Below are 16,326 nucleotides of genomic sequence, written 5' to 3' on the forward strand. Positions count from 1 at the left end.
TAAACTAATAATTGACTCTTGATGGTAAGTTTGTTTATGATCTTTTTCCACTTCTTTTAAAATTCAACAGGCTATACTCGTGACAGCAGCTCTCCTCCTCCAGGATACATTCCAGATGATCATGTGGCACGGAATGGATCATTCACTAGTATCAATAGTGAGGGCGAATTCATTCCAGAAAGAGACTTAGTAAGCATTCTCATTAAAGGATCTCCTACATATCTGGTAGCTTGAAGGGTTTTCTTGGGATCCCCCCTTTTCTCCTTAAATTTTGGATTAACATTGGATTCCCCCATTCCATCTATTGATGTGGCTTGAACTAACTGAAACTTTGCCGTACATTTTTGTGCTTTTCTTTCAGATGTTGGATCCATTATCACTGAGTAGCCCTGAAAATTCTGGCTCAGGAAGTTGTCCGTCACTTGATAGCCCTTTAGATGGGTGAGAACCATATAATCTGTTTTTCTGCTGTGCTCTGCAAGTCATAGTTATATTCAGGAGGCTCTTAATTATTACGAATTTAATATTGCAATGTTTTGTGTTTCTAGGGATAACTACCCTAAGTCCCGGATGCCAAGAGCTCAGAGCTATCCTGATAACCATCAAGAATTCTCTGGTAGATAAAAACAAATGGACAATGTTTCCAATGTTATTGTTATAAAGTTTTATATTACAATGTTAAGTATCTATAGCTTCACAATATAGTGTTTGAGTAGGTCAAAGACTATGGTAGCAAATGCAGAACTGTAACTAATACAGCTATTTCTTATAATCAAAAAAATATCTAACAGTTAAAATCAGAAAATAGCAATCATTGCTGAGATGATAAAAAGGATCTTGATCTGTTTTTTTTCATTTTTAGTGGAAATATTTACAATTTATAATTTTTTCAAGGTCGTTTGGATTTATGCAACTATTTATCTAGCTCTGTAAACATATGATGTTTACACATATAAAATAAGTCATTGCAGCCTTCACAATTGGAACTACAGTAAGAATTTTAAAGCTTTCAGCTACTGGAAAGTTCTATTCAAATCAAGATAGAATTTAATTTTAATATACTCTGAAGTTGTACTGCACTTCCATTTGAACTGGAAGTTTAATCTAGTGGAGCAAAGCATCTTAAAACCCTCAAAAGATTATAATAAACTCTAAAAGATATGAGAGAATTTTTTAAAATTGATATTTTAATATTGTAATCTTGCTCTAAAAACTTTAAAAAATCACAAAGTGGGCTTCAGATGGAATAAATGTATGTTTCCACAATGAAAGAGAACGAGCAGAACCCATCATGCTTACCAAGAAGATAATAAAATAATATTCCTTGGGCTTCCGGTGGATCTGCGTGCGCGATGGCGGCTACTTTGTAGCCGTCCTCCTGGGTAAGTGTTTGAATCGCTATGAACAGCGGCCATCAGATGTTCAGCGGTTCAAAATCCCCCTCCCGGGCAAAGGGGGGGGGAATAGGGTTGTCTGAATAGTGCTAGAGCCACTCTCATGCATCCCCAAGGCTTTTTTTGGGGGGTGAGAGGAGTGCTCCCACGGAGTTCAGACTGTCTCCGCTTCCCAGCTGCTTTTGTCCCTAGGGACAAAACAAGCCGCTGCAACCACCTCCGCGATTAAAGTGATCTGGTGAGGTTTTTTTAGAGGCGGACAGAGCTGAGTAGAGGATTTAGCTTTTGCTTTCTTTGATTTTATTTGGATTTTAAGTTTAAAGATTTACTTTTACTTTTATATTCCCTCTTTTTATTTTTTTTCTTTTGTTGAAAGGGGAAGTAAAATGGCGATCGGCAAGCCTTTCGGGTTTTTTTTTTTTTTTTGGAAGGTAGAATGGTGATCGGCAGGCTTTTTGGTGTTTTTTTTTATCCTTTTCCTTTTTTTTTTAATGATTGGAATGGAATGTGGATTTGATTTTGATGTTGGGTTTGGATTTTAGAAGCATTATTATTTTTGTTTAACTTCTTTGTTTTGCTTTTTGTACTTTTAAAAAAATGGAATGGATTTTTTCTATTTAATTATTTTTTTCTTCTTCCCTTTTCTTTTTTTAACTCCTTTCTTTTTATTATAATGATCTCCTTTTGAAGGATTTTTTGATTTTTTGGAGTTAATCTCTCTTTTTCTTTTGTTTAATTTTTGTAACTTTTAAGAAGGAGTAAAGATTTTTCTAAGATGGCTCCAAAGCGTTCAGTATTTTTTTGTTATAATGATCTCCTTTTGAAGGATTTTTTGAATTTTTTTGGACTTAATCTCTCTTTTTCTTTTGCTTAATTTTTGTAATTTTTAAGAAGGAGTAAAGATTTTTTTTAAGATGGCTCCAAAGCGTCCAGTAATTCCTACAGCTCCTAAGGTGGTTTCTTCTTCGGTGTTATCATCAGTGCAACAACCTAAATCAATAGCTTCACCCTCTTCCTTGGTACAGCCAATAATTGTGAAGGATTTGCAAGATATGATGGGAAATGTTATATCTCAAATTAGGGCAGAAATGAAAGAGATTTTAGAGGAAAATAATAAGATTTTGAGGCAAGAGAGTTTTGGCTCTAAAAGGAGTTGCCTCTGTTCTTGAAAAGCTGAACTCTCGTGTAGAAGAGGTAGCAGAAAAAGTGGAATTGATGGAGGGAAAATTTGAAAGCATGGAAAAAGAAATGGAAAATGAGATTCTTATGCTTCAATATAGACAAATGGAATATGCCTTAAGAATCAGAGGTTTGGGAGAGTCTGTGCAAGGAGATCGAGAGAGATGGTTGCAAAGGACTTTGCTGTGATTTTGAATAAAGAAAAAGAGGAAATACTTAGTGAAATTGAAAAATTATTTAGAGTTAACTCTGTGGTGGAGTGCAAAAGAATTTGCCAAGAGATGTGGTAATTTACTTTGGGAAAAGATCCCTGCGCAACGAAATTATACAAGCTTTTTATAAGAAGAGGTTTCAAATTGCTTTACAAGATGTTATAATTTTAAAGGAGATCCCATCTAAAATTTTAAGAAGAAGAAAGGAGTTTGCTTTTTTAGCAGATGAACTTAAAAAGAGACGAATCTTGTTCAGATGGGATGTTCCGATGGGAATGGTGGTGAGTTACCTGGGGATATGTTATAGACTTAATACTGTTTCTCAAGCAAAAGACTTTTATACTTCGGTCCTGGGGGTATGTTCATCGCCATCTATTAAGTTTAAAGTTTTGGAAGAAAAGAAGGTAGAATTGCAGTCTGAAGAGCCTATACTTATGAAAATTGGGAAACCTCAGTTTGAGGGGCCTCAACAAGTTGAGATGGAGGAGCAAAGGATAACCTGTGCAACATATAACTGTAAAGAAAAGGAGCAACAGAAGAAGGTTAAGGAAGCCTCACAACTATTGGTTTCTGAATCTGCGGGAGAAGTAGGATTTATAAATTTTTTGGAGCAACCTTTAAGGGTAGAATTGCAGTCTGAAGAGCCTATATTAATGAAAAATGGGAAATCTCAGTTTGAGGGGCCTCAACAAGTCGAGATGAAGGAGCAGAGGACAACTCGTGCAACATATAATCGTAAAGAAAAAGAGCAACAGAAGAAGGAGTTTAAGGAAGCCTCACAAGTATTGGCTCCTGAGTCTGTGGGAGAAGCAGGATTTATAAACTTTTTGGAGCTACCTTTAAGGGCAGATTTCAAAGCACTTCTTTCGAGATTTATGGATAAGAGAGACTGACAAGGATGGAGATCGAATGAAAATTCTAGATAAGAAGTTTAAGTTTAAGTACTTAGTTTAAGTATTCAAAAGAGTACTGAGTCTGTGGGAGAAGCAAGATTTACAAACTTTTTGGAGTTAGCTTTAAGGGCAGTTTTCAAAGCACTTTTTTGAGGTTTATGGACAAGAGAGACTGATAAGGAATGTGTTTATTGTGGATGGAATTTGTTATTGGTAAAGATTTAAATGTGTATAAGGGAATTTTAATGGTTTATGGACAAGAGAGACTGATAAGGAATGTGTTTATTGTGGATGGAATTTGTTATTGGTAAAGATTTAAATGTGTATAAGGGAATTCTAATGTTTTAAGTAATGTTCAAATTTGTGTTTTGGAGGGAGTTTATAAAGAATGATGGATAATAACATAAGTATGATATGAAAAGGTTCAGAGTATATTATAATGTGTTTAATGATTGGGTTTTTTATTATTATTATTATTTTTAAGAGAAGATAACTTGTTTAATTAAATGTACCTAGATTTGTTTAGGATTTATATGTCTTTTAAGTTTTTTTTGATAGGAGAGAAGATTATGGAGATTGAATGAAAATCTTAGATAAGAAGTTTAAGTTTAAGTATTTAGTTTAAGTATTCAAAGAGTATTTAGTTTTAATGGTATAATGAAGGTTTATATGTTTATTTTTGTGTTCTAGGATAAAGAAAGAGGGAGAGATTAGATTTTATATTGTAGGTATAGATATAGTACAGGGGTCGCAAAGGTGCTTTTTCAAAAGGCAACTGGAAAGAAAGTTCAATTGCCTTTTTAAAAAAGCACCTTTGGGATAACCATGACCTGGATGACTGAGAATCTTCATAAACATATAGTATAATAGTGTAAAGTCTATAATATTCATAAATGAAGAGTCACCCTGCAAATAGTAAAGGGATACGAATATAAAGAAAAAAAATATTTCTGGGACATAAAATATGTATTAAAATAAGTATGTTGTTTTTAAAAATCAATATGGATATCTTCTTTGTATTCTGCCCCTAATTTAGGGATGACATACCGTAAATGCCGGCGTATAAGACGACTTCCGCGAGTGCTGAAATCGGCGCCAAAGACAGGGGTCGTCTTATACGCCGAGTCATCTTATACGCCAGAAATACTGGTAGTTTCCGGCGTATAAGACGACGTTCTAGGAATGCGGCCCGGCTATAAAGACGGGGGTCGTCTTATACGCCGGGTCGCCTAATACGCCGGCATATACGGTAGATACAGCATATATTATGAAAAAAACATAGTCCTTTACATACGCTTTTCCTGATTAGAAATTGGGGATGATAAATAAACCTTTTTATTCAGTTTTGGCTAGTTAATGCCATTTAATGGAATAAAGCAAAAATATTTTTTTCAGATTATGACCTCCCAATATTTGAAAAGTTTGTCAAAGGTGGAACTTATCCTCGGTATCATATTTCATATCAACATCAAGAATACAATGATGGTGAGTTTTGGGCCATCTGGTTTATATTTTTCTTCAAAGTTTTGGTTTGTTTTACTGTAAATTAAGAGAGCATCATTTTTGTGCATTAATTTTGAATTTATAAATCTTTGTTTTGTCAGCAGGATCTTTTAAGGGTTGTCTTAGAATAGCACAATGAAACCTTCTACTTGTGACCACATACAGCCTGCTGCTAAGTTTTTTTTACAGTTCCAGAGCATATCTGCCTACCCTTGATTGCATTGCCAGTAAAATACCAGTTTGTGGAGCAACATAAATTTTCATTTAGAGACACAAGATAAAATTTACAGTGGTTCTTAAGCTTTTAGGAGGCTTAAGGAACCTATTCTTAGCAAAACTACTCCAGAAGCTATCAACATCCCCCCCCCCGCCCCCGGTCTCTTTTTCTCTTGGGCCATCTCTATGTTTTATCACCCAACAATACTCAAAATAAGGAGGAGGGGAAGTGTGTTTACCAGCTCCAGGATCTGTTTCACACTGTTGGGGTAGTTTTTGAAATAGTATGGGAGACAGTGCAAAGAGTTGCAGAGAAGTTGGAAAAAGGTTCTCCTTCCTAAATAACACCCCCAAAATATTTCTTATTTTACCCAGATGTGCCCTTCCATTCATGGAAGAGAATGGAGAAGATAAAAATCTAATTGGATTCACAATAAAAGAATGTCAAAATATTTTCAATGCTTTTCTTTGCAACCTCTAGTGGCAAGGCCTATGTTGTTCTGGAAAGTTTTCCAGCTTGTTAGAGAAGCTTTTCAGTAGATGATAGTGAGAAGGAACGATGCACTAGATAACCTTCTTTCCTTCCTTCTGGAGCATTTCATAAGTTGAGTTCGGTTCATGGCAGCTAATTTTAGTTCCTTGCGAATGCTGCCTTTTGTTAAATCCACTATTTAAAATAAATACCTAGAGTTTCATCAAGTATGTTATTTAAAAGATCAGCAAGTCTATTACTTTTCATAGAGCTGAAGCTATTATTTCTTACCACCAATAAAAATATTATAGTATTATATTTTAAAATTTCCATATTTAGAAAATTGAAATCTATTTTCCAAGAAAATGTGCTTGCTCTGGTTCTTTACAAAAGTATCTACTTTGGTTATCATATATATTCCTTATTATCAAGGAAGCTGTGATAAATGTTTATTTATGATTGCCTCTCAGGTCTATAACATATTTCCAATTCTGTCTAGTAATCTTTACTGTCAACTTCATCCAGACCAGTGTTTCTCAACCTTGACAATTTTAAGGCATGTGGACTTCAACTCCCAGAATTCCACAGCCAGCAATGGGAGTTGAAGTCCACATGCCTTAAAATTGTCAAGGTTGAGAAACACTGATCCAGACCAATGTGCTGATAAACAGTGTACTTCATAATACTATGGTGTTGGAATCACTTATAATTTCTGCAGGTCGTAAAACTTTTCCAAGAGTTAGAAGGACCCAAGGAAACTGCTTACGCACTCCAGTAAGTTTCAGCCCAACTGATTATTCATTGAGCACAAGCAGTGGGAGCAGCATTTTCACTCCAGAATATGAAGATGGACGAATGCGGAGAAGAGGAAGTGACATAGAAAATCCTACCTTGACAGTAATGGACATCAGCCCTCCCAGCCGCTGTAAGGAGAAAAATTCTATCTATTTCCTTGTAATCCCTCATCTGAACTATAGTTCAGTTGTTGAAATAACTAGGTTTTATACACAATTGCGAAGAAAATAAATCATCAGAGGAATGGGAGCGTATCAGAAGAGTAGACTAAAATCAGAAAATCTGACATATAGAAAGGGCCCTTGAAGTGTCTAGCCCACAGTAAGCTTTATCAGGAAATTCCTACTGTACATGTTTCTTTTACTAAGACAATAATTATTTGTTAAAGATAGTAATAGTAGGAAGATAGAAAATAACCTAAAATCTATTCATTGTTAATGTGTGCTTACATTTATTAAGTGTGGGAGTGTGTGTGTGTGTGTGTGTATGTATATGTACATATATGTATGTATATATATATATATACACACACACACACACACACACACACACATACAAACATATACATTTGGAGAAAGCTCTCGCATTACATACTTACTAATAACACTGCAAATTTATCAAAACCAGGAAGTCTATTCAAAGGGTAAATATTTATATTTTAAAATAAAATAAAATATGCTGATTTGGAAACTTTTTTGAAGTGTCAGAAAGGTGTCAGTCTGCTTTTCCCTTGTATAGTTGAATATATCAGATTTCTCACATTTTGTTGCAGCCCCACGTGCTCCAACTAATTGGGTACTTGGTAAACCACTTGGCCAAGGTGCATTTGGTAGAGTTTATCTATGCTATGATGCAGACACAGGACGAGAACTAGCTGTTAAACAAGTTGAGTTTGATTCTGACAGTCCAGAGACGAGTAAGGTAAGATTTCGAAAAGGAAGTATCCTCTTTCTTTACCTTTCTGATATGTACACATATAATGGTTAAAATAAATTGAACTTATTTTTTAGAATCATGCTTTTAAAAAAAATATTAGTAAAATCAAAAGAAGTTGAGGAAAGTGTTATGGAACCTGAATATTACACAAATGTCACTAAAAGATTGATGTTATTCATATATGGATTCTGACATCGTTTGGCTTTTTTCCATGGGTGAAATACTCTTTTGAAATGAGTTGGTATCTTCCTGTTTAGTGGGTTTTTTTTTCTAATTTATCCTCCATTTTCCCCCCAAATGTTATGAGTCCTTTCGGAGCAAACCTTTAAGAGTCTATGGAAGGGAGGGGAATTGTCCTTCCCATTCTAGAAGTCGAAACTACTTTCATATGGAAATAATCATAAGATTCTCTTCTTAAAAAAATGAAGAAATGGAGTTAATGAAAGGTTTAAATATTAAGCTGTAAAATGTATATCAATTAGGTTTCTTTAAGAATTTCAAATATAAATATAAATATTTATATAAATATATAAAACTGAAGTGTTCATTTAATTATGAAAATAGTAAAGCGGCTAAAATGGTTTGTAGTGATTGATAATAATGAGCTAGCAATAATGATTTTTAAATTATTCAGTTTAAATTAAATTTAAAAAATACTTGAATCAAGTATTTTTGGTATGATTTAGTGCTAGAAATTTGCTCTTATTCTGATATGTTACTTTTAGGAAGTAAATGCCCTTGAATGTGAGATTCAGCTTCTGAAAAATCTGCTACATGAAAGAATTGTTCAGTATTATGGCTGCTTAAGGGACCATCCGGAAGGAACACTTTCTATATTCATGGAATATATGCCAGGGGTAAGCCGCTGACCCACAGGGACACAGTAAATTTTTGTAGTGTGTGCATGCCCAAATGTAGAAATCAAGTCTGCAAATAGAGTGATGTATAAGATACTGTGTAAAAAATACTGAAAAGTGCTTTTGTACTAAGTTTCTATAAATATTTTCTCCAGTTTTTCACTAGCATCTACAGGTCAACATCTCCTTGCTATCTGCATTCTGTTCTTGACATATCTATTGTCTAACAAGATGCATATTTAATTATTGATTTTTTTCCCACATGTGGGAAGCATCATATTAAATATTTCTATCATAGTGAAAATAAGCATGGCTGATAGTAGATTGTTAGCATATCTGAAGCTTAAAAGAAATTAGCATGATCAAACAAAACAAATAATTTTAAGTTATTAACTATTCTTTTAAATATTATAAAAAAGTTTGGTACTTGTAGCATTCTGTTATCTTTCTAGTATGAATCACAGATATACATTCCAGTAAGAATCCGGATTTAAACTTTAAATCCTATTTCCCCTAAGTTGGTGTGCTGGAAGAGAGCTATGTAAGTGAAGGTGAGATGGAGAGAGATTTCCAAGACCAGTTTGTTCTAGTGCAGGGGTTCTCAACCTTGTCAAATTTAAGACTTGTGGACTTCAACTTCAAAGCTGGCTGAGGAATTCTGGGAGTTGAAGTCCACAAGTCTTAAAGTTGCCAAGGTTGAGAACCCCTGTTCTAGTGGTTAAGGGCCCAGGCTAGTAAGTAGGAGACTGTGAGTTCAAGTCTCACCTTAGCCATGAGAGCCAGCTGAGTGACTTTGGGCCAATCATTTTCTTTTAGCCCAACTCATCTCAAAGGGTTGTTGTTGGGGGGAAAATAGGAAGAAGAAGGTGTGTTGGATATGTTTGCTGCCCTGAGTTACTTGTAAAAAAAATAGGATACACATAAATAAAAATAACTGCATTTGCAGATTCAAACAGTGTTTTAAGTGCTGTATTTTTTATATGGTGGACTTGTAGAAAACTTCTGTTAAGATCTTTTACTATAGCAAGTTTCTTCCACTGTAGGGCTCAATTAAAGATCAGCTGAAGGCATATGGTGCTCTCACAGAGAATGTGACTCGGAAGTATACCCGCCAGATCCTGGAAGGAGTTCACTATTTGCACAGTAACATGATTGTACATAGAGATATTAAAGGTACTGATGAGGGCATTGTTATAAATTTGCTATACAATTTATAAATTGTAAATATTTCTTCCTAAGTCTGTGAAGGGTTGGTTTCTTTTTTTCCCCTGGTATACTACTGAAAATAGCATTTTTTTGAAATCCTTTCCTGCACTTTTCCAAAACTCTTAATTGTAGATGTTTTAAGTGAGTGTGATAGAAAAAAAATGTTAATGTATGATATATATAATACAATACAATATAATATCACGTCCTTTGCTTCAGCTCTTGCTGGGGACATGAAAGGAGTCTCCAACTGGGTGTTTTCCAGGCAATAATGATGTCACCAGCTAATCCTTTCAAATTAATCATATTAGATATTAGATCATCACTGGATATTCTAGTTGTTCAATCTGAGAAAATTGAAATGGTAATATTGGTAGTGCTAAACAAATCTAATAAATAATCTCCAAGAACTCCTAGTCATAAATAGCAACAAAATAATAAACATACATAACCTTAATTAAAACACCCACCATAAGTAGTAATAAATGTTTTATTAGTTGCTGAAAAATCTTCTGATGTGGTACAAATTAGCTTTTGTTAGTTAACCGTGAGAAAACATGGGTTTCCTTTCATTTTTATTTCTTGGATAAACACAGGGCTGTTGTAGACCTGCCCCAGTCAGGTTCCTAGGTAAGAAAGACCGTCGACTCCACTTGGTTGAAGTGATAAGTACTTTTACTAAGGATTACTGGTTGCAGTGAAGTCGGGCTGGAACTAAAGCTTCCCTTGCAAAGTTACAAATTTTTCCCCTTCATGTTCCTCCCTCCCATTGTCCAGATGGTCAGTGTCCAGTAGCATCCTGGTGCGATGTTTGGGGAATCAATTTGATATTAGGTGCGTCTTGAAATAACTGCACATTCTTTCCCAGGCCAGGCATCCTTGAGCATTTGGATTAGTCTGGTTTTCACATATCTGGTTTCTATCAGTGCTATTCCCTCCCCACTTTGTCTCCTTTTACTTCCTTCTGCACTTCTTCCCTAAATGGCTTTGCCCCATTCCCCCATTGATGGCAGGATGCCAGCAGCTTAGCAGAGCATAGCAAAGATGGCAGAGATGACAGCTTGGGGGGGGGGGGGCTGGGAAGCTTTGTCCAGTTTTGGCTGCAGTATAAGTTGCAACTGTACATGAAATGGGATCAATAAAATATTTTAAGAAAACCTTTCAGATTCCCCCCCCCCCAACACACACTTTTCATGAAGATAAATAAGGGAGGAAAGGAAACACATTAGACTTGCAAGATTATATTGTGGTAGCTGTTCTTAAAAAAGTAGCTTTCGGTCTATCAATGTCTGTTGTTTGGTCTTGCCCACCTTGTAGGGCTGATACTAGCTTCTTTGTGCAATTCACGATACAAATTTTGATCCTAAAGATCTACATAGCCTGTTGCTGAAGTACTAAGTACCAATTGGAGATGAGGCACAAAAATGTTTTTTCACATGTTGGTACTTTGGAAGCCTTACCCTAAGAAATTCAAGTCAGCCCATTTTATTAGTTTTAGTACATTTTAATCTATTTAAGATGGTATTTGAAATTAGAAAAGACCATATTTTTATTTGTTTGCTGATGTTTGTTGAAACATATTTTTATATTGTGATTTTAATTTTGATCAATTGTCTTGGATGCTTTATAGCAAATTACTTATTATTCACTGAGAGCCAATTGATGGCCTGAGCTAAAGTTAAATAAATAACTGGGAGTCAAATGCAAGAGATCTAATGCTCATGTTGATGATTACCTGCCAACAGCTGGTACATTCTGGATTAATAGAAGCTTCTGGATGATCTTAAAGGGAGCCCCATGTAGATCACATTGCAATGTTCCAGATAAATGATAATGTGGGTATGAGTCACTGTTTAGACTAGTATTTGTGGTGTCAAAGTTTAGATTGAAGACACCTTCAGAGGAAAGGTTGTCCACTATGATTCCTTGAGGTCAGGGTTTAATTTCTTGTTTAATATTTGAGTTGTAATTAAAAGTGTATACATACAATTTTAGATATGTTCATATTTATTTCAGATTCTAACTGAATTACTTAGTTTGCCTATAATATTTTTGTACACTCACTAAATTACAGTCTCCATTAAAAATGTACAGGTGGTCCTTGAGTTATAATGGTGTCTGCCAATTACATTCGTAACCCGAGGATTTGTTGGAGTGAATCACGTAAAATGAACATGAAAACTCCCTCCTTTCACCCACGCATTCGCTAAACGAATGCACAGGTCGTTAAGTGCAAATGAGGTATCTCAGGGTGGGGAAGGCCATGGGGGGCCTAGTGAGGGAACAGACCACCTTCTTAAGACCACCAAGGCCTCCCTCTACCCCCTGAAATACCTCATGCTTCCCACAATTGCTTCCCCCCCCCATCCTGCTGCACTGGGTCTCCACCGGCACTTAATCTCTGCAAGAGCAGATGGGGGGCTGAAGTCCTGCGAGATCACGGCCACCAGACGCTTCCAGTCTCAGCTCGAAAAGTGCTTGCAAGCTGACAGGAGGCTCGAAGCAACGCAATTTCACTGCCCCAAAGTCTCCCTTTGGTGTGCAAACACTTTTTACGCCAAGACTGGAAGCCTTTGGGGGAGGCTAACCGAAGCTCCCCACTGCTTCAGAAGCGGCGGGCAGCCTCAGAGAAGCCGAGTAGGGCGCGCTCAACCTGTCCCTCCCTCTGCTATTATAGCTCTGCTTTTGGAGTGCAGGGAACAGGCAAAGAAACGGTGGCAGAGAGGCTGGAGAGGAGACAGCTTGCTAGATCTTCACAAGATAAGTGAGTCTCCATAGGCACTGGACGGTCGGGGGGGGGGGAATAGGCAGGGCAAATGTTGCAGTGCCTCTGTGGTCATTCATAAGAGTGAACGACTGCGGTGGTGCTGCAATGTTTGTAACTCAGGACTGTGTTGTAAGTACTGGGGGGATTATATTGCAACTTCAAGTGGTCGCTAACTGAACTGCCATAAACTCGAGGATTACATGTACTTATTTAGTGTATGATTCTACTGGCCTTATATGATTACACAGCAATAGCTGTTATTAATCCAAAGCAGGGTCAATTTTTTGTCATTACATCATTTGTTTATATTTCTTTCAGGAGCAAATATTCTTCGTGACTCTGCAGGCAATGTTAAGTTGGGTGATTTTGGTGCCAGCAAACGGCTTCAAACAATTTGCCTTTCTGGTACAGGAATGAAGTCTGCTACAGGGACTCCATACTGGATGAGTCCAGAAGTGATTAGTGGGGAAGGATATGGAAGAAAAGCAGATATTTGGTAAGTCTTATATTATTTTGCACCAGGAACAAATTGGAAATAATTTCTTGCACACTATTTTGGGAGTACCTAGATGTACCCACAATACTGCATTAAGATTAGGTCTGGGACTGATAACAGAGATCAGAATTTGGTTTATGAAAATTATATACTACTTCAGGTTGAAATATCAACAATCTGGTTTCATCCCTGATTTGTGCATAACACTCAAATTTTATACATAAAGTAGAGCAGCAAATGTCTAATATAGGTCTAAATCCCTAACTACCATTGAACTTTCTAAGGCAAAGAAAAATGTTAAACAATACCTCTAGGACATTGTCATCCAAAGTGATAGGAGAAGTTAGAGAAAGGTCTTTAATCATTGGTAATCTAGAAAGTCTCCATAAATTGACAATCTCTGCAGGTTTATCTAAGCCAAACTGAGGAAGGCATTTACACTAGATAATTTTATGTGATGTCCACAGCAGTTTTATGGGGTCATGATGCGGACATTCCTTTCTCTAAACCAGTGGTTCTCAACCTTTTTAATGCCGCGACCCCCAACCGGTTGTAAGTCGAGGACTACCCAACCGGTCATAAGTCGAGAACTACCCAACCGGTCGTAAGTCGAGGACTTTCCCTGCCCGGGAGCACCGCACACGCGTGGTGCCGCCCCCTGCGCCGGCCAAGGCGTAGCTGGCAAGTGGCAGAGACGGCGCAGGCCGACCACCAGCTGGTCCACCAGCTGGCCCAGCCCAAGGGAGGTAAGGCACCCGCCGGGCCCCACGCGTGCCAGCAACCCTCCCGCCAGCCTTCCACCTCCCACCCCTGGCCCTCTTTTACTTACATTTTTAGTAATTGCTCAGCAGGGAGGGGTGGAAACTTCCAGACAGCTCGCCTTCGCTGTAGACAACATGCAGCACCGTTTGCAGAATGGGACTTTTGGCAGGCTCAGCAGGGCAGAGACAGCCTGGACAATTCCTATTGGCTTTTGAAAGCCAATAGAATAGACTCTCTTGAATAGAGTCTAATTCTATTGGCTTTCAAAAGCCAATAGAAGAAAAGGGAGTAGCACAGCTAAGGAAAAGGGGAAAAAATGGCTGCGTTGTTTGGCGACCCCCTGAAATGGTCGTTTGACCCCAAATGGGGTCCCGACCCACAGGTTGAGAACCACTGCTCTAAACAACTTTCCCCCTGTGGTTCTAGAGACTAGAAAATGTTGGCCATGGCATTTTATAAGAAAGTCCATTAGTCACATTTGTTACCCCAATTTTACTACATTACCTAGGTGAATCTGCTTCCTTCTATAGTTTTTCATTACTGGCTGGAACAAACTTCAGGTTGCAAAATCCGTATGCCTTATGAGAATTGTAACTTGAAGAAAGAAGTGACATAGTCTTTGATGCAGTTAATCACCTTAAAGAAAATAGGATGATCTGGTTTTCAAAGAAATAATAATGTGTTACTAAGATTTTTTTTCCAGACATACAGTGGGGCAAAAAAGTATTTAGTCAGCCACCAATTGTGCAAGTTCTCCCACTTAAAAAGATGAGAGAGGCCTATAATTGTCATCATAGGTAGACCTCAACTATGAGAGACAAAATGAGAAAACAAATCCAGACAATCACATTGTCTGATTTGGAAAGAATTGATTTGCAAATTATGGTGGAAAATAAGTATTTGGTCACCTACAAACAAGCAAGATTTCTGGCTCTCACAGACCTGTAACTTCTTCTTTAAGAGGCTCCTCTGTCCTCCACTCATTACCTGTATTAATGGCACCTATTTGAACTTTTTATCAGTATAAAAGACACCTGTCCACAACCTCAAACAGTCACACTCCAAACTCCACTATGGTAAGACCAAAGACCTGTCGAAGGACACCAGAAACAAAATTGTAGACCTGCACCAGGCTGGGAAGACTGAATCTGCAATAGGCAAGCAACTTGGTGTGAAGAAATCAACTGTGGGAGCAATAATTAGAAAATGGAAGACATACAAGACCACTGATAATCTCCCTCGATCTGGGGCTCCACACAAGATCTCACCCCGTGGGGTCAACATGATCACAAGAACAGTGAGCAAAAATCCCAGAACCACACGGGGGGACCTAGTGAATGACCTGCAGAGAGCTGGGACCAACGTAACAAAGGCAACCATCAGTAACACACTATGCTGCCAGAGACTCAGATCCTGCAGTGCCAGACGTGTCCCCCTGCTTAAGCCAGTACATGTCCGGGCCCATCTGAAGTTTGCTAAAGAGCATTTGGATGATCCAGAAGAGGATTGGGAGAATGTCATATGGTCAGATGAAACCAAAGTAGAACTGTTTGGTAGAAACACAACTCGTGTTTGGAGGAGAGAGAATGCTGAATTGCATCCAAAGAACACCATACCTACTATGAAGCATGGGGGTGGCAACATCATGCTATTTCTCTGCAAAGGGACCAGGACGACTGATCCGTGTACACGAAAGAATGAATGGGGCCATGTATCGTGAGATTTTGAGTGCAAACCTCCTTCCATCAGCAAGGGCATTGAAGATGAAACGTGGCTGGGTCTTTCAGCATGACAATGATCCCAAACACACCGCCCGGGCAACGAAGGAGTGGCTTCGTAAGAAGCATTTCAAGGTCCTGGAGTGGCCTAGCCAGTCTCCAGATCTCAACCCCATAGAAAACCTTCGGAGGGAGTTGAAAGTCCGTGTTGCCCAGCAACAGCCCCAAAACATCACTGCTCTAGAGAAGATCTGCATGGAAGAATGGGCCAACATACCAGCACCAGTGTGTGTCAACCTTGTGAAGACTTACAGAAAACGTTTGACCTCTGTCATTGCCAACAAAGGATATATAACGAAGTATTGAGATGAACGTTTGATATTGACTAAACAATTATTTTCCACCATAATTTGCAAATAAATTCTTTCCAAATCAGACAATGTGATTTGTTTTCTCATTTTGTCTCTCATATTTGAAGTCTATCTATGATGACAATTACAAGTGGGAGAACTTGTACAATTGGTGGCTGACTAAATACTTTTTTGCCCCACTGTAAATCTTGCAGTGAGTGTTTTTTCTACTATAAATTCTGAAGAAGCTATTTTTATGGCATGTGTTCAGTAATAAAATTATATTTCAGTCATTGGAACTTTAGAGGAAACTCAAAGTAGAGTGGTCAGTATTTAAACTGAGTGCAGCTTTCTCTGATTTTCAAAAAAACAGAATAATTGTTACAAATTGAAAATGAGTAAATTCATCTAGATGAAAAACAGAACAATTGTGCTAGTATAAGATTGGATCTAATTGTTTGGTGAATGGAATTTTGTTCCTAACAATGTTCTAGTGCAGTATGAAGGAGAGAATTTTTTTAAAAAATCCTGCTTATTTCTGTGTTGTGTTTATTCCTGCAGTTCTGGAAG

General features: G+C 37.5%; 1 protein-coding gene across 1 annotated transcript in view; it reads left to right on the top strand.

Moving 5' to 3' along the window:
• The window catches only part of MAP3K2 (mitogen-activated protein kinase kinase kinase 2), a 55,058-nt gene that overhangs the window by 26,104 nt on the left and 12,628 nt on the right, over positions 1-16,326 (top strand). The window contains exons 8-16 of the mRNA XM_039321891.1: positions 71-189; positions 362-441; positions 549-616; positions 5,074-5,163; positions 6,588-6,794; positions 7,437-7,585; positions 8,326-8,457; positions 9,501-9,630; positions 12,749-12,926. Coding sequence (XP_039177825.1) covers positions 71-189; positions 362-441; positions 549-616; positions 5,074-5,163; positions 6,588-6,794; positions 7,437-7,585; positions 8,326-8,457; positions 9,501-9,630; positions 12,749-12,926 — 1,153 coding nt within the window. The remainder of the gene's footprint in view (positions 1-70; positions 190-361; positions 442-548; positions 617-5,073; positions 5,164-6,587; positions 6,795-7,436; positions 7,586-8,325; positions 8,458-9,500; positions 9,631-12,748; positions 12,927-16,326) is intronic.

Source organism: Crotalus tigris, unplaced genomic scaffold (assembly GCF_016545835.1).
Source record: "Crotalus tigris isolate CLP2741 ecotype Arizona unplaced genomic scaffold, ASM1654583v1 scf7180000023829.5930981, whole genome shotgun sequence".
Classification (NCBI taxonomy): domain Eukaryota; kingdom Metazoa; phylum Chordata; class Lepidosauria; order Squamata; family Viperidae; genus Crotalus; species Crotalus tigris.